Raw genomic sequence first — 22,850 nt, 5'->3', positions numbered from 1 at the left:
TACCATAGACATGTATTTATTTTATATGAACTCTGCACATATCTGTTGTTGTACATTAGTATTTGTGCTGTATATACATTGTATTATACATTTCAGTATACTTATTTTCTACACATTTGTTGTTTATAGCACACTTGTTTCTGTGCTCTTATAAACACATACCATATATCTAAATTGTTTAATTGTAATTTGATTATTTTTTTATATGTAGGCCTATTCTTAATCTCCTTCTCTTTATTTTATTCTTTGTTGTCAGTTTGTTTGTCTCCGTCCTTTCTATAGTGAATGCTCAATAACAAAAACAAATACCTTTGTGTAAGCATACTTGGCAATAAAATCATTCATTCATTCATTTTACTCATAGTCAGAAATACAGAAAATTGGTTACATTTTTATACTTAGTAATGTTGTAATAGTCATTTGGGTACCTGATCATAGAATATTTTTGAATTTAGAAAAGTTTATTATGAAGTGAGCTGTTCTTAAAATGTATGAATTTGAAATGACAATATTAATATAAATGAAGCCTGTTACTTTGATATAAACTCTGTGTCTTATCCTGACAGCATGTTTTCTTTTACAATTTTTTTAATCGAAATAATGTGGCCATGTGAGGCATAAACCCGGACTAGGTTTAAGTTACAGAGTTATTAAAAAGACAAAGACACAATCCACACACAATCAACGCAACAAATACTTCACAATCACATAATTTAACTACTCCTTCTTCTTTTTCTGAGTCTTCCTGAAGCACTTCCTGAAACAGAACATGCAACTTTTTACAGTCACAAAAATAACAGTCACTAGAATGAGAAGTAGAAAGCCGATAACATCTAGACTGTGGTACTGTATCCAATTCAGCTCATGGGCTGCGGGTTTGAGGTGCTCTGCTCCTTTGTGCCTCATAACAAACTCAGTCCAGAACACAGCCAGGTCCAAGGGCTCAATAGGACGGTCTCTATGGATGGCTGAAAGCTTTGTCATATTTTCCTTGTATCTGTTAAATAAGAGATGAAAAAAGATGGTATTGAGATGCCTTAAATTTATACAAATATTTAGACAAGTATTAACTTCCATGCCGGTCTTGGTTAGAGCTAGAATAGGTGGTTTTCCAGTATACTTAGACCAGCATCATCTTTCTCGTGAGGTGGGTACAGCTAATTATAAATCATTACATACTGAGGGACCAGCATCCAAATCATAACATAAGCTATAGTGATATTTCAGAAGAACTGTCCTTTACAAAAGATAACAGAGTTGACTCTTGTTGCATAAATTATAACATGTACATTTCATCACCTTTTCTCAGTGATGACTTTTTTCAACGCCACCAAGAGTTTTTCTGTGCTCAAATCATAAATACTCAGAGATTCTGCAACCCCTCTGGATACTAAGCGTTGGACGTTATCTCCCTGATCGCCAAACAGCGGAAGCATCACCATTGGCACGCCGTTACAGATACCTTCATAGATTCCATGTGATCCGCCATGTGTAATAAAAGCCTTAACCTTAGGATGGCCTTCAAGACATACAAAATAAAACATGATTTGTGCATTAGCATTCTATTATTTATTGATTTTGTAAGTTAATTACAACTTGCATTATTATTCATGCAATGTAATGTCAAAAAGCTCACACCAACCAGGGCTGGAATAAAAGAAAACCTATATTTACCTAAAAGATCGTTTTGGGGAAGCCACTTCATCAGTTTGACATTCTTTGGTGCATCTTCAGGCACGGGTCCTGTGTACCTCCACAGCACCTACCAATGAAAATCATGAAGGAGCACTTTATTTTACAGTCCTCTTTCCCATGTACATACTGTGTACTTGTTATAGTAAATACTATAACTGGGTAATCACTAGGTACTGAACCTGAACCTACCCCTAAACCTAACCTTAACTCATGTAGTAACTTTAAATTGCCCAGTACTTTCTTATGTAAGAACACTTGAAGTACTCGCACTGTAAAATAAAGTGCAACCATTAGAATTATGCAGATCCTGAGCAAATATGATTTATGAGCGTATTGACATTTTCTTAAAGATCTCACACTGGATCACTTATTTTCCATGGAATCAACATAAAAAAGAAACCTTATTACCTTATAAACCTTATTATTAAACTTTATATAAAAATGGCTGATGTATAATGAAATAATTATAGTATGTCATTTGCATTCATGTATATATATTTACAGCAAGCGTATAAGTTGGATTTCTGCATTTACAGTAACATCTTATTTTATAGTTTAGCTTACCCGCTGAGGTATCTGCTTAAATGCCTCGAAGAACACTCTGGCTTTGGCTTCGGGTAACTGTGACACCATCGAGCCCAGAGTAAAAACCACAAACCCATGCTCTCCAGAACCATTGACAAACTCCTCCAGCTCCTGCACACAAACAGAAATTAGTGTTGGGCTCAAAGTACAATAACACGCTTTCCACTGTTAACCACAATTTAATGCAAGCAGTTCTTTCTTGCTGACTTGCTTTTCTTTTTCAAGCACCCACAAAGAAATGCCCATATGCTGTAATCTTATGTGGCATCACTGATCAGATCTGTCGGTTCTCTGTTTGAAGTGACTGGTTCACTTCACTCCCTAATTAAAATAATAATCTATCCCAAAATTTCTCTGCATAAACTGTAGCATAAACACATTTTAACTACAGGAAATGTCTCTTCCCTCTGGTGGTCTATCCTGTAAGTACAAAGGGGCTCCTGATATCCTGTCAGGAATTACATCAGCCACAGTGAAAAGGGGGAGAAACACTTTTCCTTCTGTGGCTCAGGCATGAATCATGTTATAAAATTGTGCACTGCTGTTCCCAAACTGACTGTTAGAGCATGTAAGAAATTTAAACATTACTGCATCCTCATAACAGCTATTAGAATATTAACTTTGACATGTATCCCATTTACTCCATAAATCATTTGAACAAAGCTTTCCCTTAGCTCAATGGTTAGAGCATGGTGCTCGCAACGCCAAGCTCATGCGTTCGATCCCAGGGACTGCAAATTCTCAAATACACATGTATAGCATCATGCAATGGAAGTTGCTTTAGATAAAAGCATCATCCAAATGCATAAATGTAAAAGTAACATTGTTCATGGTTTTTAAAGTTTGTATGGCTTTTCAATGTTTATTTAATTATCTTGATATTAGTTTTGCTTATTTAGAAATCAATCAATAAAGTTAAGAGGATGTTATTTTAAGCCATATTAATATTGCTAGTAATACTAGACAATGCTATTTTATAAATTTTCGCCAAATTTGTCTATGTCTCATTTTATTCAAGATTAACAGCTTACCTTTGACAAGGGATCCCTCTTAGCACAGTTAATGCCCCCTATTTGGACTGTGTTAGGCATTATGGGTTTGGGGTACTCCAAGGTAAAGTCATACCTCAGAAGCCAGATCGCACCATGACTTAAAAGCTCTTTGTATGTAGTGTCTTTCTCTAGATATCTACTTCCCAGTTCGTCAAAGCTGGCAAACATTGTTTGACAGAGGAAAGGTTCCACTGTTGTCATAATCATGTTGTTTATTCTCTGAGCAAAACTCATCTTATCCGAGTAGCCAGTGAAGAAACGTGGGACAAAAGATGGAGGTGAAGGGCATTTGGCCGCCGCCTCATCCAGCCGACAGGGAATCCCGCGCAGGAAGTAAATGGTGGGAAGTGAAAACTTCTGAGCAATGATGGTACCACAAGGCAGGAAAGGATCTGTGAGCAAGGCATCAAATCCCATCTCTCCGAGACTCCTCATCATGGTTTCATTGTACAGCAGCATTTCACAACCTTTCACCTGTAGGTTTACGAATTTGACCAGGTTCCGTAAATTTGTGAAAAAAGATGAAATATCCGGGGGCTTTTCCAATGCCTGCTTCTTAATATTGTTCAAGTTAAAGTTTAATTCAGCACTGTTGTAGGGCACAGGAAAGCTTTTAGTGATGTAATTACCAGAACTTCCCATCAGAATGCTGGTCTCAGGTACGAGGACCACCACCTCGTGTCCACGTTGAGACAGCTCCTCCACTAGGATCTTCATGCTAAGCCAATGGCTGCCATCCATCGGTGTGACAAGAACTTTTCCAGCCTGCACGGGCTCGCACGTGAACCAGCATAGCAAGGCTATAAGCCCCAGAGCAGAAACACTCAGTGCTCTAACCATGGCTCCAATATCAATACAATAGGCAGAAAATACAGTGTTTTAACGAGAAGGACTACCAATGACTTTTAACATAGACAAGACAAGGGGCAGGTGATTGTGGATAGACAGATTGCACAGCCCTCAGTGTCAGCTAATGAGCACCAAACTTTTATGCATTCTGTCATTGCACTGTGGTTTAAAGTCCAAAAAGTAGGTTAGATGTTAGTCTGGGTTAATTATTTCAAACAAACTGAATGTTCTGTGTTAAAAGAGTTATCTACAGATAACTCTCCTGACACAAAGGTAAAGAGGATCAAGTGCCTGCTTCAGGTTAATACTTTCGAAGACTTATTTTAACCCCAGAATTTAATTTCCACTTGTTTCAAAAGCTGTAAATCACATTAGCAGGTGGTTTCAAAGCGTGTACATATTTGGAAATTATTCAAACAATCCCCTTCCATTTCAATACTGGCTTTCAAAAGAATTCTGCAAGTCACTATGGGCTTGCACTACTATACCTCAAAGTCAATGATTATTATCAGCTTCTCCCTGTATGGATGTAAACACAAGTCTGTCACGCAAAACACGAACTCACGAAGAGAGATTGATTTAAGCTCAAACACAGAGCAGTCAAACAAACTTGGAGTGAATGAAGTGCTTAAATGAAGATTACCAAGGACACGTTTTTACACATGACCGCATGCTTTGATTCCTTTCCAAAAAAGCTAAATACAGGTTGCATTGTATTCAACAAAGACGTGGACAATGGAATGAATGCAAATAAATATTAAATGCTCACTAGGAACTAAGATGTTGTCACGTTTTTGCTTCTTTCCTGAATAAAATAACATATTTATGAAACGTAATCTGTATAGCAATTTGTCTGTTAAGAGATACTGAAGAAACAAAAGGGTGAATTCCATGTGCGGGGACCCGCAGTGTATGTAGATAGATTCTAAGGTAATAAAAACACAGCGCTTCACTATGTATGTATACACCTCTCAAGAGGTAGTTGTATATTATATTGGATTTCTGTCAATAGATCTAACCCATTCTAGCTCCCAACTTTTTAAAACGTAGGCTACCCCTTCTGTGATGTTTTTCCAATGTGCAGGGTAATCAGTTGCTTTGCATTAGAAACCATTGGCGTCAAACACAGACATTATAAATTGTGTCAGGGTTTGATTTTCAGCTTACAGCCAGGATAATTGTGTTTAGGTGATGCTATTCAGGTAGTTTGAGCAAGTAACGTAAAATATAAGTGTACCAAAGCCAAAGCGATCACCATCCGCCATACATCTCAGGTTCAGGTTACAGACATTCAAAAACTGCCACCAAGAAGAAAGCATTACGTCAGTTTCGTTTGTGCAATACCATTGCCTTTCTTGTGTCTCCTAACAGATTGTGTCATTACGTCTACTTAGTGCTTTGAACATAAAAGTGTATTGTCTCCTGTGATCAACTGTGTCATCATGCTTACATTCTGGTTTATATTTGAACGGTCGGGGGCTGGTGACTGTGTGCATTCTTGAATTAAGTTATTTCAAGTTATCTCGGAATGAAGTTATCGTACGACTTAGGTTCAAAAGGTCTGCGATGCGAGTTGTTTATTTGTAATACTTTTAAACAGTTTTTGGGCCTGTTTTTGCTAAAAATAACTGTGACTGTACTTTTAATCATGTGTTGTGTTTTATGGTTAAAAAGTGGTTAGGTTTAGGTGCTCCAAATATCTTTGAAACAATAAATATTTATGAAACCAATAATATTTTTACAAATGCAATGAATTAAACACTATAGCGAATAACCTTAACCTAAAAAATGCCAAAGGGGTACCTTGCATGTTAAAGGCGACGCAGAGGGGCGCTGGTCGAAATAATATGTGACAAGTCGGGGGTGAGAACGAGTGTATAGATCCTTACACATTGGACCTTTGACTAATGTTAAAGGGGTCATATGACACGGCTTAAACAAGTATAATTGTTTGTTTTAGATGTAATGCAATGTGATAACACGATTAAAGGTTAGAACACACAGTTTTTTCCACATTGCCTGCATGTTTGTATCTACTATTTGTCCCGCCTCTCTGAAACGCACAGATTTTTCACAAAGCTCATCGCTCTGAAAAGCAAGATGTGCTATGATTGGCCAGTTATTCAGTGCGTAGTGATTGGTTGAAATACTGCAAGCATGTGACGGAAATGTAATGCCTCTTAGCATATTTGGAACATCAGGTTCCAAAGCAGTTGTACTGACAGGCATGCCCACCTTCCTTGCGTATACATTTGGGCGGTCTTGGTCGAATCATACCACGAACTGAAGTAGATTTGTGGGGGTGTGGTAACACGAGTCATATCAGGCAGGTCTGGGTAAGCATTCACTTTTAGATAGAATGCATCTTTTGTTCCGATATTAACATTTTTTGCAACTTCACGTTTCTAATACATGAATGAAATTTATAACACACCAAAGACACCAAAAAACACTGTTCGCGCCACATGACCCCTTTTATAAATACTATCTTTTTGTGTTACCAAATTCTTGAATCACCTTTAAGCTGATCTTTGCATATTCTTGTCATGGTAGTTTAAGGTTACTTAAAAAAACACCAAAAAAATAGTAGAGTAAATTAACAACCTCTTGATCTGAGAAACAGAGAAGCTATAAAACAATACCATGTCAACCACACAAATATACAACAATTATAAAAATGTATAGCAGATATAAACTGGTATCTGTAAGACACTGACTGATTGACAATGCCACACACAAGGAGCTGAAGTAAATAGATGACAATATTAATGCAGGTGAACAGAGATGACAGCAACACTTAAATCCACAGGTAAATAAAGTCTGAACTAGTAGCACATAATGCAACTAGACCTGACAAAGCACAAGACAAAACACATGGCTATCTTAGATTTTACTTTTGATAACCTGAAACAAGTTAACTTCCAGAAAGTATTACTGGACTTTCTGGAAATGCAGAAAGCATCATATTTGGTCAATTTAAGAGACGACTGAAGATTCACCTTTTTTGTGAACATTTGACCCAATAAGTTGGTGTTTACACTTGTGAGTTTTCCTTCAAAGACGCAAAACTTTTGCTACGGTTACGCCTGGCATACACAACAATACTCAGGAGCTTTTGACCCCCAAAAACTGAGACTTTTGGAAAGGCTGCAGACCCCGTTTTAGTTTGAAATCTCCGGGGTTTGGGTTAAAGTCTCTAGAAAATGGAGACTTTTGAATAGGCAGGCGTGGTTGCCACATTCTCTTATTGGTTGGGTCGTCTGTATCATTGCGTTTGCTTTCCTGATTCGTTAAGCCCCAGTCCTTTGAGCCATTACGATACCTGAGGCGAGAATGACCAGCCTCGCACCCCAAGGACCGTTGCCAAGAAGGTATACAGCTACCTCCACTGGGCATGCGCACTTCAATATGTGAAATTGCGTTTTCGATGGTGTTAGTGTAAATGCAGATTTTTCTCTTAAATGCATGTGGAAACGGCAGTAGTTTTAAAGCGGCCATGCAACGATGTGTAATGCCATCTGACTTCTTTACTATGTTAAACGTGCTGTCTTCTCATACCAAACATGGTAAACTTGTCAAAAAATGAGTTGGGCATATTACGTAGAATTTCCCCCAGCGATCGTACAGGAGCCCAGGTTTCGGAAACTTTTTTTCGAACATATATTTTTACATATATTTTTATTTTTCCGGAAAAGGACACGGCACGGCCACTGGAGAGCAGGAGGGCATGCACAGACGTCACTTTCACTTGTGTGGAGGAGAGAGAGCATGCGTTCGCGAAGTTCAGGTGTTGGTTTGTTCACAGCATTTGGGTGATGAATGTTATATAAACTGTGGATATAACGCTGGATTTGGAGATCATTTGAAACTGATATGTTGAGCCGTCCCAGCGCTATAAGATGCCGGACATGAACCCCATGCGGTGAGTGAAACTGATGTCTGTGTTTTGTTGACAATGGGTGCGCACGTGCTTTGGTTCAGCCTACCCCTCCTCCCACATGCGCCGTATGTTTTCGGAAACAATCGTAAAGCTGTTTCTATCTTTTTAAAATGCGATCAAACTAAATACTTGTCGAAGATACGAAATATGAAATTCTACTCCATAAGTACTCAAGATTAGTCTGAGATTGGCAGAAACCCTGTATGTTACTCCCACTTTAAAACACTGTTTTTGTATGACAACTGGCGACTGGGAATAACACCTTACACTAGCAGTAACTTCTGTTGCTTTTCTATCTTTTCCATAATTAATTAAAAATAGCTATGTATGATGTGTTAAGCAAGTGTTGAGTGTTGAGTTAATGTGCTGAGCCCAGTTAACAATGTACTTGCACATGATTTCCCATTTTGCTTATGTGATTGCTTATACTGTTTGCCTCATTCGCATCTGTTAAATGATCAAATGTAAATTTATTTATACCATCTCCTGCACACTTATGAGTTATTTTATAGTCAAAAGCGACAACACACAGAGATTAAGAAAATAGGGTGCATCAAAATCACACCCAACAACACTTAAATTATGTAATAGTGTGTGAAGAATTGAATTACGAAGACTCACTTGTGACAAAGGTTTTAGTTTCTGGTTAACAGTGGCTCCAATCATGACCATGTTGGGCATCAAAGGACGTGGGAATTCTGTGGCAAAGTCGAAACGCATGAACCAGAGAGCAGCACGAGTCATAATGTTCACCACAGATGTTTTTCTCTGAAGAACACGTGAGGCAATCTCATCTGCATGTGTAAATAAATATCGACAAGTCATAGGTTGTAGCAGAGACCTTACAGCGTTCACACTTCTTTGCCATAAACTCATGCGGTCAGTAAACTGAGTAAATATTTGAGGAACATAAGAGGCTGGAGTCGGGCATTGAGTGGCAAGAGTGTCCACACCACAAGGGTGATTTATTTGCATATATATTGCTGGAACCGAAAGATGTTCACCAACAATAACCCCGACAGGCTCAAACGGATCTGTGAGGATAGCATCAAAGTTGTAGTCTTTCAGTTTCTTCATCAAGTCCTCGTTGAAAAGCAGACTCTCAGCGCTCCTCGTGGTTAACGTCTGAAGAATATTCAGTGAAAAGAGGTATCCCTGGAACTTGGCCAGGTCTGAAGACATATCAATACTCAGAATAGTGTCTAATTCTTCTGCCATGTTCCCTTCTATCTCAGCTTTAGTGTAGGGCACTGGGTAAGTAAGAGTGGTTGTATGTTCTGATGGACCCATAGTCAGACTTGCCTCTGGGATGACGACCACCACCTGGTTCCCTCTCCTCCCTAGCTCCTCCACAATAGGCTTCATACCAAGCCAGTGACTGCCATCTGATGGAACAACCAACAGTTTTCCAGCTTCACATGATCCAAAGAGGAACAGAATCAAAAGCAACCATACGATATTCATTCTATTAGTGGTGTGAAAAAAATCAACAGCTGAAGTGTGACGCCCACACAATGTCACCATACAGGTTAAGGTACTACATTTCTGAGCTGTCTGGGCTGTGCTTAAAAGTGTGTCAAAGTTTATAGCAGATAGGAAGTGCTGAGTACAAATATGTTAACACTATAAACAACTTTACTTAAAAAATATTTTACATTATACTTGAGTCACCAAAATGGCACAGTTACCTCTTGCCTTTATAAAAATAGAAAAAAAAGTAGAAAAAAACTAGAGAAAGAGTATGCACTGTTCGTATTCAACAATGGGACGTTTTACTTTCTGTAAATAAATAACAGAGCATGTCCAATTACAAAACGATCCATTGCTTCTTTTATCAAGCTATTTAAAGAAACATTTGCCAGTTTATTTGGTTGTTTAAACAACTTACTAAGAGACACATACTACCACACAAACTCTTCGGTAACAAAAGAAGACTGAATGTCTCTGCAAAAAAAACAAAGATTATATGAAGTTATATTTATTAAAATGCCCTTCTGTCCCAGGATTGCTAACTCTGTGGATTTCCCTTGGAATTGGGGTAATTTTAAAATGATTCCGCAGGAGTTTTATTCTTCTGGTGTAAATTTTACATATTCATAAATTGTACTTCACCTTAATGCATGTGGGCAATTCAGTTTTTACCAGGAGTTTGTACTATGGTAACATCACAGATTTTAACATTTGGTGGTTCAAATACCCATGTGAGATCTCTCTTCAAATTTCTAATGCATTTGTTTTATTTTTAGTGCATGATTTTTCATAGTCAGGTAAGTGCTATTTTCAGGATTGTCACATCCATACTGTACATATTCCTCATAAATGGATACATGAAAATAAAATAATTATTTTATGTTCTATAAATAGGCATCACTTCTTCATTCATTGGGTATTTTTCCTTCAGGATTGTGCATTTTTTTTCACAGAAATCCTACAAAGTTTGTTGTCTCCTAAAAACCGCATCCTTTTATGACGCATCCATAACACACGTTTATTTCCCTTTTTAATATAGAATTTTCATAGACAGATGGTTCAATATATTCGTAACAAATTCATTCTCTGAGCATATTTATGTCACGTCCATAACGCAAAATGTCACGTCCATAACGTTGGAATTGCCCATGTATTGAAATAATTCACTCTACACAAATGTATATTCCAACAATAATAAGACTGAATCGGACAGTAAATCTTTAAATAGTTAGTTCAATCAAGTTCTAAAAGGGTTAATCACCTTTCCTAAATGATTTTGTTTATTAGTTGTAAATATGGAGGTAAGATTACTATATTCATGTAAATATGTCAAGATTATTTCTATAAAAATTATCATTGATTGAAGTGTCTAATGCAAAACATGAAGTAAGACACTTTCTGGAACCGTCAACACGTAAATCTGCAAAAAGAAAGTCAGTTTTTGAAAAAGCAGTGATCAAAAAAACGTCAGGATCATTATAGAGGAAAAACTCGAATCAACATCGGTTCAGCTTTTGCACGATGAGGACAGCTCCGGCAGGCAAAGGGTCTGAAAGACGTACCATGGTTGCTCTCTTTCTTTTAGACAGTTATGTACATGTTTCGAGAAGAATTTAGTTTGCGTTTTGTTACGTGGATTTGCAAAATACATTCATGTGTTTGAAGGAGGCATGGCTTTGGACGTCGAATCGCACAGAGGGTGGGATTATAAATTCAGTGCTAGCAGGCTAAAGTTAGCACCTTTCTAAATCGACCAACCCACCTTGAAGTGTTTGGACCTGCCAAACTGCTCCTTACAGAGTCCTGTAGGCCAGGAAAGGTATTGCAATTTGTCACAATGTGCATGTTTTGAACATCTGTACATGTGTACAAGTAAAATTAAGTATAATTTGCAAGGCTGTGTGTTCGACTGCGTAAAAACGAAACTATAATGAAGCCATAAGGTTGTAGCCTATTTGCCATTTTTCATTACTAAGCCTCATTATCCTTGTTTCTCTATAATTAGAGGATTCACAGTTCAATTTATTGATGGATGATGAGATCCTCAAGTGAATCAATGCCATGGTGATTTTCCAACAACAACAACTATGTTTCACGTTACACTCAGTTGGTGTGCCAGGCAGTGATCAAGGAAAATAACATTGTGGGTTAGTGAGACACCACCTTCGACATTAATAGTTAATCATTAACAATTAAGACCTAAAAATGAAGTATAATGTAGTGACTCTGTTCTAGAATTCCTGCTGTAACTGGATGGACTGAATACTTTTTGGTAACTATAGCCTTTCTGGTATTTGCAGTCTATCAAGAAGAATCAGATGTACACAGCACTAAAAATGTTAAAGATTTTATTATGAAGGCTTACTTGTGACAAAGGTTTTGGTTTTTTAGTCGCCATCCCTCCAATCATTACCATGTTGGGCATCACCGGCCGTGGAAACTCAAAGACAAAGTCAAAACGCATAAACCAAAGAGCAGCATGGCTCATGATCGCCACCACAGATGTTTTTCTCTGAAGTAAGCGTGAGGCAATCTCATCTGCACGAGTAAACAAATGACTACACGCCATGGGTTGCAGCAGAGTCCTTGCCATGTTTACGCTTCTTTGCCAAAAACTCATACGGTTAGTAAAATGAGTTAAAGGTTGTGGAACATAAGAGGATGGACTTGGGCATTTACTGGCAAGACTGTCAACTCCACATGGAAGGTTTATTTGCATATAAATAGCTGGAATGGAGAGATATTCACCCACAATTACTCCAACAGGCTCAAATGGATCTGTGAGAATAGCGTCAAAGTTATAGTCTTTCAGTTTCTTCATCAGGTGCTTGTTAAAGAGCAGACTCTCTGCACTTCTCACAATAAACATTTGTAGTAAATCCAGAGAAATGAAGAATGTCTGGAACCTGGCCAGGTCTGTTGACATGTCAATACTCAAAATATTGTTCAGTTGATTTGCTAAGTCCTCTTCTACCTCAGCTTTAGTGTAGGGCACTGGGTAAGTAAGAGTGGTGGTATGTTCTGATGGACCCATGCTCATACTCGCCTCCGGGATGACGACCACCACCTGGTTCCCTCTCCTCCCCAGCTCCTCCACAATAGGCTTCATGCCAATCCAGTGGCTTCCATCTGATGGAATAACCAACAGCTTTCCAGCTTCATATGAACCAAAGAGGAACAAAATCAAGAGCAACTGTACGGTAATCATTCTAACAGTGCTGTGAAAAAAGTCAACAGCTGAATGAGATTAAGGCACTATGACGCCCACACAATGTTACCGTCCAGGTTAAAGTACTACATTTTAAAATGAGTCTGGACGGCCCTCAAATGAGTGCTTGCAGCTGGAAGGACATGCTCAGACCACTATAAACTTAACATATTTGATTCATCTTAATAAAACAACAAATTTTCACCTTTGCCATTATAAAGTATAGAGATATGGTTTAGGAAAAAGTGAAACTGCACTGCTCATAAAGTAAACCTTTCAGCATAATGTAAATGTGCGAACAAATACTCTATTTAAATGCTATTTTCAGAAACTTAATAATTATGTAAACAGTTACAAAAACTCCCATATATTGCAAAAAAGTTTTTACACACACAAGTGGTGTTTTTTGAGGCAATTCGAAAAAGGAATATTGAAATATTTTTTTTTATTTTATACATAAACACAAAAAAAGCTTTTGATGTCTATTTACTGTAATCACCATTGATCTTAGGTTTGGCCAACATATGTATATACTAAATCATGCGAATGTGCAGTCAGGGTAGGAAATAGTTAACAGCAACTTTTCTCACAATGAAAGATGCCAACCTCTAATAAAGGTGAGGCTGCACTTTGCCTTACTGACCAGAGATGGATAAGCTGCTTTAACGTAACATAGAAGAAGACAAAAAAACACTTAAATCTTTGTGGAGACATGTTTTGTTCTCAAAAAAAAACAGCAAAATTCCAAGCCCACCAATCTTCTGGCTATATCTCAGATCATTTTGCAAAGACCTATTAAGATTCAACTATTCAAACAAAACCTCTCTATGTGATATATGTGCTGGTTTAAAGATGGCTTAGACTGTATGTCTCTATTTTTGGAGACATTTTCTTTCATTCAAATGCTTCTGTACAAAATAGCCAAAGTAAGCATTGCCTGTCAAACTGTAATTGAATATCATAAATGGTTGTAGTAGCCTACTTGAATAAAGTGTCCATGAAATCCACAATTAGAATAATTATAAGGAGTGTTTAGACGTGCCTATCAGCGGGTAAGTGTTAACAGCAACCCAACAATTTCGGGCATGTTTCATATAACCACTTTAGGTAGGGCTGGCAGTGACTAATACGCACTAATTTGCTTCGAATGAACACTACACTTTAGGATGTCGGCTGTAACTAGACAGAGAATTCTTAACTTATAAGAAAAATATAATTTCATGACAAGCAGAAAGGTATTGCTCTGAAAATTGTAATAATGCTAATGTTAATATGGAGGCTTACTTGAGACAAAGGTTTTGGTTTCTTGGTTGCCATCCCTCCAATCATGACCATGTTGGGCATCAGCGGCCGTGGAAATTCAAAAGCAAAGTCGAAGCGCATAAACCAAAGAGCAGCATGGCTCATGATCTCCACCATAGATGCTTTTCGTTGAAGTACACGTGAGGCAATCTCATCTGCATGAGCGTGTAATACTTTACAAGCTGTGGGTTGCAGCAGGGTTCTTATTAGGTTTATACACCTCTGCAAAAAGCTCATCTGGTCTGTAAAGTGGGTATTACGTTGAGGAACATAAGAGGCTGGAGTTGGGCATTGGCTGGCAAGAGTGTCAACACCACAAGGAAGGTTAATCTGCATGTAAATGGCTGGAATGGAGAGATATTCACCAGCAATAACTCCCACAGGCTCAAACGGGTCTGTGAGAATAGCATCAAAATTGTAGTCTTGTATTTTCTTCATCAAGTCTTTGTTAAAAAGCAGACCTTCTGCGTTCCTCACTATGAAGCTTTGAAGAAGTACCATTTGATTGAAGAAAACCAAAAACTTGGCTGAGTCAGAGTCCAACGAAATTCCACTACTCAGAAATGAGGTTATATTGCCTTCTAAGCTGTCTTGTAATTCAGCTTTAGTGTAGGGCACTGGGTAGGTAAGAGTGGTGGTATGTTTTGATGGACCCATGGACAAACTTGACTCTGGAATGACGACCACCACCCGGTTCCCTCTTCTACCCAGCTCCTCCACAACAGGCTTCATCCCAAGCCAGTGACTGCCATCTGATGGAATAACCAACAGATTTCCAGCTTCAACTGAACCAAAGACGAAAAGACTCAAAAGCAACTGTTCGATAAACATCCTATTAGTGGTGTGAAAAATATCTCACAGGGCTTTTGCCAGTAGGAGATTAAGGCAAATGAAGAACCACCAGTTCTAGTGAGCATGCAGCGTAAAGCTCTCCATATGTCTGAATGACTGACTGGTTTATATTCAGATGAGGTGGAGACACAGCTGGGTGGGACTTTATCTGTAATCCACCAATGAGGTAGAATGTTTTAAAATACATACTGACGCGCTGCAAAACATAGATATTCTTATATACATGGAATAATGAATGCAGAATGTAATGTCATATAGAAAAAATAGTTCATATCCACATAGCTGAGTGATATGTATAAGCAGCCTTGAACTTTAACCTGTAAGAGGTAGCTTTGACATTTGCACAGGGAAGTATATTCCCTGTAAATGTTTCTGAAAAAATGCTGATCATACTGAAAAGCAGAAAATGTTGCCAGATTCTGCCACACAGTTCAATGTTTAAAGAATGAGCACAATGATTTTTAACAACATTTAGAATTAGGAAAAAAAATCTGAGAGTGTGGTATATTTGTATATTAAGTTCGACTTCATCTTTCAACAGAGAGATTTCATAATTCTTACATAACGCTAAACTTGAGTGTATACGTTTAATTGAGACGCTTCTGCATGCTTTCCTGGAGTGCGATCGCCAGTGATTAAAACCTACTGTGCTCACAAAACGATATTGTACGGCTTTAGAAGACTCAAAATGCAAAGGAACTTGTTAGTAATATTTTTATACTGTTTTTGGTGTGTGTTTTAATAAATCCCGCATGACTTCTATTTGCTTGCTTATTGGGAAGTGGCTAGGTTAAGGGTAGGAGTGGGGTTAAGTGCACTAAAATATATTGTTTTACAAATAATATGCTAAAATAATTTCTGTTTTACAAATGCAAGGAACCCCAGAGTGTCATTTTCAAGCCTGACATGCATTTTTCAGTGGACAAGCGTGTCTATTAAATGCTTTGCAGTGATGGGTGGAAGCTACACTCTGCAGGACAGTGGCCCTTCAAGAGCAGGACTGGGAACAACCATGTTTTTAATAATGTAAAACCAAGTGTATTGTTGCATCAGTGTCAGCAAGAGATTGATGAAGTCTATTAAATAATGTCTGTTAGAAACTCTTGCTTGTGGCAGAGGTTTTCGGTTTCTTGCTATCCAGTCCTCCAACAAAGACCGTATTGGGCATCACAGGTCTTGCAAATTCAAATTCAAAATCAAACCCAAACCACATTAACCAGAGAGCACCACAACTCATAATCTCCACCATGGAACTTTTTCTTTGTGGAACACCTGAGGCAATCTCATCTGCAATGTGTACAAACGTCTACAACCCATGGGCTGCACAAAAGTTTTATCAGGTTAACACTTCTTTGCCAAAAACTCATCTGTTCAGAATAATTAGTTCAAGGTTGTCGAAACAAAAGAGGGCGGACTTGGGCATTGACTGGCTAGATTGTCAACTCCACAAGAATGACTTATTTGCGTTTAAATAGATGGAATTGAGAGATATTCACTTATAATAACACCAGTGGGGTACAAAGATCTGTGAGAATAGCATCAAAGTTGTAGACTTTTAGTTTCTTCATCAAATCCTTATTATAGAGCACACTCTCGAGGTTCTGTGTTGTGAGAAAGTTAAGCATATCCATAGTGTTGATACAACCTCTAAACCTTCCCAGATGTGTAGATACATTTAATATAATTACACTATTGAATATGTAATTAGTAACTAGTAATTAATTACTTTTTCAGAGTAACTTGCCCAACACTGTTAGTAATGTTGATCATATTTGATAAAAGCGGTGATAAACTACATTCTTCACGCTGTAAATGCGGCGCTTGCGAATCCTGTGTCCAAGCACAATAAACGTGTTAACTATGTCTTGTTAGTTGCTGGAATAAACTTTTTTAATGCACCGCAACAGCTTTGCGTGACCCTACTTATGACCCCAAGTGAGAGAACCTTTGATATAAATGACTATACTGCCAGGTAGTGTAGCAGGTTGTAAGATTTGGGCATGAGATTGCGGGTTCGCACACTCATTTCACAATTAAATAATATCCATGGTTGGATTCAGTTTGCAATTTGTTTTATTTTTATCCTATGGGTCCTAATACATGCAACTAATACTATTTCTAAATTGCTTATAATTGCTATATAATGATTATATAAAGAATGGCGCTACCTCACTTAAAGCAGTGAAGCAGTCCCAGTATAGAATGAATAATGGATTGTTGAAAAAAATCGATTTCCATTAATTCAGCACCCCCGCAATGGTATGCACCTGGTAACGTGAGACGTATGAAAGTAACCTCCTTAGGAAGGCTATAGTTCGGGACACATGCCTAGAAAAGGTATAACTGCATTTAAGGTGTACTTAAGGTGTCTTTGTAGCACGCTTAGAGACAATATTATAAGGAAATGCAGCCGCACACATTCAGGCGGTTGCCTGTTTTTGGAAATAACTTTTATAAAATATCTTTTATAGATGTGAACCAACTAAAGACTCTTCGAAGATGCAAAGTATACTCTACAGGTGCTCAAGATTAATATGAGATTTGCAAAAACTGCATGTGTTACAATACATGCTTTAAAGAATGCTGGTAACCAAACAATGGCAGAACCCATTCACTTTTATTGTATAGACACAAAACCTATGCAAGTCAATGGGAACCTCTGTTGTTACGTTACCAACATTCTTTAAAATATCTTCTTTTGTATTCTGCAGAGCTCATACATGTGTCAGCAAGAAATACCGATATCTGGATACATTAAATTAATTTGCTTGTTGCCTATATATCTGTGGATGATGAATCAGCAATACCAAAATAACAATTGTTAGAAACACTTACTTGTGGCAGAGGTTTAGTTTTTTTGCTATCTAGTCCTCCAACAAGGACCATGTTGGGCATCAACGGCCGCGGAAGTTCAAAGGCAAAGTCAAACCGCATTAACCAGAGAGCAGCACGACTCATGATCTCCACCATGGATGTTTTTTTCTGTAGAACACGTGAGGCAATCTCATCCGCATTAGTAAACATATGTGCACAACCCATGGGCTGCACCAGACTCCTTAACAGGTTCACACTTCTTTGCCAAAAACTCATGCGGTCAGTAAAATGAGTTAAAGGTTGAGGAACATAAGAGGACGGATGTGGGCATTTAATGGCAAGAGTGTCGGCACCACAAGGATGACTTAGTTGTAAGTAAATGGCCGGAATTGAGAGATGTTCACCAAGAATAACTCCAATCGGCTCAAATGGATCTGTGAGAATCGCATCAAAGTTGTAGTCTTTCAGTTTCTTCATCAAATCCTTATTAAAGAGCGCACTCTCAAGGTTCCGTGATGCTAGAGTTTTTAGCATATCCATTGTGTTGATGAAACCTACAAACCTTGCAAAATCTGTAGATACATCGGCATTCAAAAGTTTAGAAACGCCTCTATCTACGTTCCCCTCCAGCGTGGCTTTTGTGAAGGGTACTGGATATGTCAGAGTAGTGGTGTGATCAGATGGACCCATACTCAGACTTGCTTCTGGGATGACAACCACAACCTGGTTACCCCTACGTCCAAGTTCTTCCACCAAAGGCTTCATTCCTGTCCAATGGCTGCCATCTGCTGGAACAACCAGTAACTTCCCAGCCTGCACTGAACCCAGGCAAAAAAGACACAAGAGCAACACTAAAGCAGACATCCTAACACGAAAGTAGTTTAACACATACAGTACTAAGTATATGAGGAAATTGCAAGGCCAAGAGATGGCCGTCTTGAAAGTTTGCAAGAACTCTTGATTTAGACTTCCCGGCACAGAGTTTTATCATAAAGATTGTCTTGGAACAACCCACAATGAAGGAGTGTTCTGAATAGAACCAAATTCATTGGCAGGTCACACCCACAGTAAAGGGGTGGGCAGAGCATGACATGTCAGCAAAGGAGAAAAGTCAATATTTGTTGAAAATCATTTATGGCTTCACATTATAACCACCTGTACATTAATGTTCACAGTATATAGCCTTCTGTCTATATTGTTCATAGTACATACCGACTGTCACATTTTCATAGTACATGGCCATTGTATAGTATTTTCCTAATATTGTATTCTGTATTTATTCACACTATATCCTGCACTTGCTAATTGCACTTCTGGTTAGACCTAAACTACATTTCGTTACACTGTACTTGTATATGTGTAATGACAATAAAGTTGAATCTAATCTAATCTAATCTAATTATAATTTAAAATAAAAAACTGGAAACGATATGAATTGTGTTCAAATTTTCAGTTTGAAAAGTGAGGCCGGAGAAAAGATCCACTTTTAACAAGGTCGGTCTGAGTAAACTAAGATTAGTTCAGGATTAGATTACAGTATCACTTTAAAAAAAAAACTGACATTTATTTTCAGTTTTCTTACTAAAACCATTATAAAAATGCAATATATCATCCAAATAACATTTTCAATTAACTAAATGTAACCTTTAGTCATCAAAGTCTAGCTTGAAATAGTCCTATATGAAAGTCCTACAGCTATTTTTGAGTAAATGCAAGATATATTAATTGTGTTTTTACCCACAGTCTGCTCAGTAAACTAGCTGTTTTTCTGGTTTCAATTTTCCATTAAGTCTGTTTTCCAAGGCCACATTAAAAGAAAAGTGGACTTTGTGCTTATATGAATTATCAAGTCAACTATGACAAAGCACCCTAGAACCTCTCACACCATTTCTGTCTGCACCATTATATGGGACTTGCCTGACAAGTTTTTACACAACACTTCAGCCAAACCCTTGCACTGGAGAAAAAGGAATCATTTGAACTTTGCTTACAATACATTTTTATAAAGTGCACGGTCATGCTTGCACTTCAGAATTCAAACGGTGTAAAATGTAAGCAAGGTTAAGCAAAGAGATTCAGATTAATTACATTTCTATTAGAACAGTGGTCACAAACCTTTTTGAGCTCATTTGTTGAAAGGCAAGATCTTACACTCAAAAAATTGGAAATAAAAACAGTCCAGATTGAACCTCCAGCTTGAGGCCCTTCATTTAGCCTATAATTGTATTTGAATGAGGCTACCTGAAATACTTTGTTCCACTTTTCAGATCCAACTAAGTAAATTCTGTAACATGTAGAGTTGCCACTTTCAGTGTGCCAAAATGAGGTGAAAACACCAATTTAAACACCAGTCCAAGGAATTTAATTCACACATGACAGCTTGACATTTAAACCAGGTTAAAAATTGGTTTAACAATACCCTAATTATTTATTTATTTTCTATCTAAAGATATATATTTATGATGCATTTATTTGTTTTTACTTTTATTAAGTAAATAGTATATGGATGGAAATGTTATAAATAGGCCCTAATAATAACAACAACGTAAATCATTCATTGTCAATCATTTAGGCTATATATTTACTTTTATCCATCTAATAATGTCTTGGTAATAATTATCCGTTTCACAAAAGAGCTAAAGGTCTGATAATGTAGTATGGAATGGGCTATATTAGGCTAATTCCATGGACGTTATCTACCGAATGAGATAGTAATGAAAACTGTTTACCATCACTGACAGACCCAAGGGTCATTCGCAACTTTGTGAAGAGACTGTTGTCTTTCAGAAGCTCAACATTAAAATACAAGCGCGCGTAGGCTAATTGCCAGGTGGGACATGTCCCACCACTTTTTGGAAGAAATTAAGAAATGCTGGCGGAATGTGTGTATTGTTTAGGGGCCATTAATTAACATCTAAAACTCCTGGAAAACGCAGGATGCACCGCTTTCTCCCTTTGCTCACACTTGTAAGTTATATTCGCCGAAGACAGAGAGCTGCGAACATCCGCACACTTGACAGTTACGCCACTGCATGCGCAAGTCATTTTGTGTGTCATCACTGATTACCGACATTTTATGCACTGAGTGATCACGCACAGGAGCACGGACTGGCGAGTTTTTAAAGAGCAAACACCCCGGATATTTATGTTGGACGCGTAAAGTAAGCTGTCTAATAAATTCCCCGCTGGGGTTGTTTGTACTGCCATCTTGTGTGTGTGTCGTGTCTCTTATCCTGTCACACTGGTGGAGAATGCGGGCATTGAGAGACCGACACTTACCTTGTTCGTGTACTTCCCTGTTTCCTGGGTCCATCGGAGGATTGAGAAGCTCTCTTTTCCGCGTCCAATGCGGCGCGTGCAAGGACGTCGAAGAGGAGAGAGAGAGCGAGAAGGCGATCGACGGCACCGAAGCGAGGAACGAGCCCAGCTGGCAGAGAGTGCTGTACCGCCGGCCGAGAGCGCTGCCCAGCTGCCAAAGAGTGCTGCCCAGCTGCCCGACAGAGCTACCCAGCCGCCAAAGACTGATGCCCAGCCGCCCGACTGAGCTACTAGCCGACAGAGGAGGAGGCCGAGCCGTCCGAGAGCACTGCCAAGGTGGGATTCCCGTTCGCATACCAGCCGGCGAGTGTGTACAATTCGGTACCAGCCAGTGATCCAGTCCATCTTCCAGCCAGCCTGGCAGTCCGTCTTCCAGTCAGAATGGAGCGGACTGTCAGGCGACATTTTCCCTCCCACCCCTTCATCTTTCCGAGGCGCCTACAGGAGCCGCCCGGATACCAGGTTGACGCTTGGGGGGGGAATGTGGCGAGGCACAGATCGGAGATCAGCGTCGCCTGGGAAACGCTGATTGCATACACCTGACGCTTATTAGCTGCCGGGCATAAAAGCCGCATGCTCCCAGCACTCTGGGTCCCGTATCTGGCCGCACCCACCGCCGTGCCTTATTGACCCCCAGAGCGCGAGAGTGGAGGAACAGCGAGGGAGACAGAGAGAAGGCACCCCAACACGAGCACGGACTGGCGAGTTTTTAAAGGGCAAACACCCCGGATATTTATGTTGGACGCGTAAAGTAAGCTGTCTAATAAATTCCCTGCTGGGGTTGTTTGTACTGCCATCTTGTGTGTGTGTCATGTCTCTTACCCTGTCACAACAGCCATAAAAAGATTCATGCAGAACTTAAAAACATACAACCGCTGAATAAAGAGAAAGAGAGATGCGCTTGCATAACTGAACATTAATCAGGCACAATATATTTGTCTGTTCATTCTTCTTTTAGCCTACTTTAGGGGATCGAAAGGTAACGTTTCAAAGATCGACGGGTGGTCGACCACTGTTTTAAAGAATGTGAAGCTACGTCACACCGTGTTGAATGTTTCGCCATCTTGGGAGGATCAATGCTAGTACGTTCAATTAAGTGTTTTGTTTTTCTTGTTTGATTAGAAAATAAGTTTGGTAGGTAGGTCTTGCTGTGCTAAAACTGGCAATAGCATTAAGAAGGAAAAATCCCCAATCTGGTTCTTTCGGTTTCTCCATATAGCCTAACAAACAAAAAAAGTTAACAGTAACATGTCAAAACTATAAAAGAAGGGAGTATGATCCTCCCAAGATGGTGGCGCGACATCAGCTTCACATTATCTAAACTGCTGTTGGTAAAACATTACTTTTTGGGGTCTTTTATGGAGACTCTCATTTATGAGGCGTTTTAAAAACAGCATTCATTTAAGGATGACAACTTCCCATCTTCTGTCCTGGGGCTGCTGGTGCTGCAGTTCAGAAAGTAGCCTACTTTTTGGTAAGATTTTGACAACAAGCATTTCAGCGTTATCTTAGCTAGCATGGTATGGTTAGCTCTGCTGGTAACTAAGGTAACTACAACAGCAGCCAGGTTTCCATTACAGATTTACACAATATTTTCATAATATTTATGTTGACTAACAAAGTACTGCAGAATGACTACGTTTCCATTAAACAATGTTACGCGTTTAAAGGTGTCATGAACTGGCCTTTTTTATCGTTTTATATTATAGTATGAAGTATACTTATGACGTTTGTGTGGTTTTTCAAAAACATAAAAAACTATAAG

The 22,850-nt window shown here is 38.6% G+C and overlaps 2 protein-coding genes and 1 pseudogene across 6 annotated transcripts; all 3 read right to left on the bottom strand.

The window, feature by feature from the left end:
- Nucleotides 1-18,709, bottom strand: LOC130427148 (UDP-glucuronosyltransferase-like). 5 transcript variants are annotated; one of them, XM_056754215.1, is made up of 6 exons: nt 11,957-12,088; nt 8,743-9,506; nt 2,260-2,391; nt 1,675-1,762; nt 1,300-1,519; nt 1-997 (listed from the first exon to the last, which is right to left on the bottom strand). In XM_056754215.1, exons 2-6 carry the CDS (start codon nt 9,484-9,486, stop codon nt 718-720), a joined length of 1,464 nt encoding a protein of 487 aa, XP_056610193.1. In that variant the 5' UTR covers nt 9,487-9,506; nt 11,957-12,088; the 3' UTR covers nt 1-717. The 5 variants fall into 5 exon arrangements, with proteins under 5 accessions (XP_056610193.1, XP_056610191.1, XP_056610192.1 ...); XM_056754213.1 differs by lacking the exons at nt 8,743-9,506; nt 11,957-12,088 and adding an exon at nt 17,789-18,709; XM_056754214.1 differs by lacking the exon at nt 8,743-9,506 and having other exon boundaries at nt 11,957-12,826.
- LOC130427150 (UDP-glucuronosyltransferase 1A5-like) lies at nt 12,961-15,007 on the bottom strand. The gene has a single exon (XM_056754216.1). The coding sequence runs from the start codon at nt 14,930-14,932 to the stop codon at nt 14,018-14,020; it is 915 nt and encodes a 304-aa protein (XP_056610194.1). The 5' UTR covers nt 14,933-15,007; the 3' UTR covers nt 12,961-14,017.
- LOC130427188 (UDP-glucuronosyltransferase 1-2-like) lies at nt 15,917-16,723 on the bottom strand (annotated as a pseudogene).
- Nucleotides 18,710-22,850: the final 4,141 nt, after the last annotated feature.

This window comes from Triplophysa dalaica, chromosome 8 (genome assembly GCF_015846415.1).
Source record: "Triplophysa dalaica isolate WHDGS20190420 chromosome 8, ASM1584641v1, whole genome shotgun sequence".
Lineage (NCBI taxonomy): Eukaryota > Metazoa > Chordata > Actinopteri > Cypriniformes > Nemacheilidae > Triplophysa > Triplophysa dalaica.
This window is presented reverse-complemented; position numbering and strand designations above follow the sequence as displayed.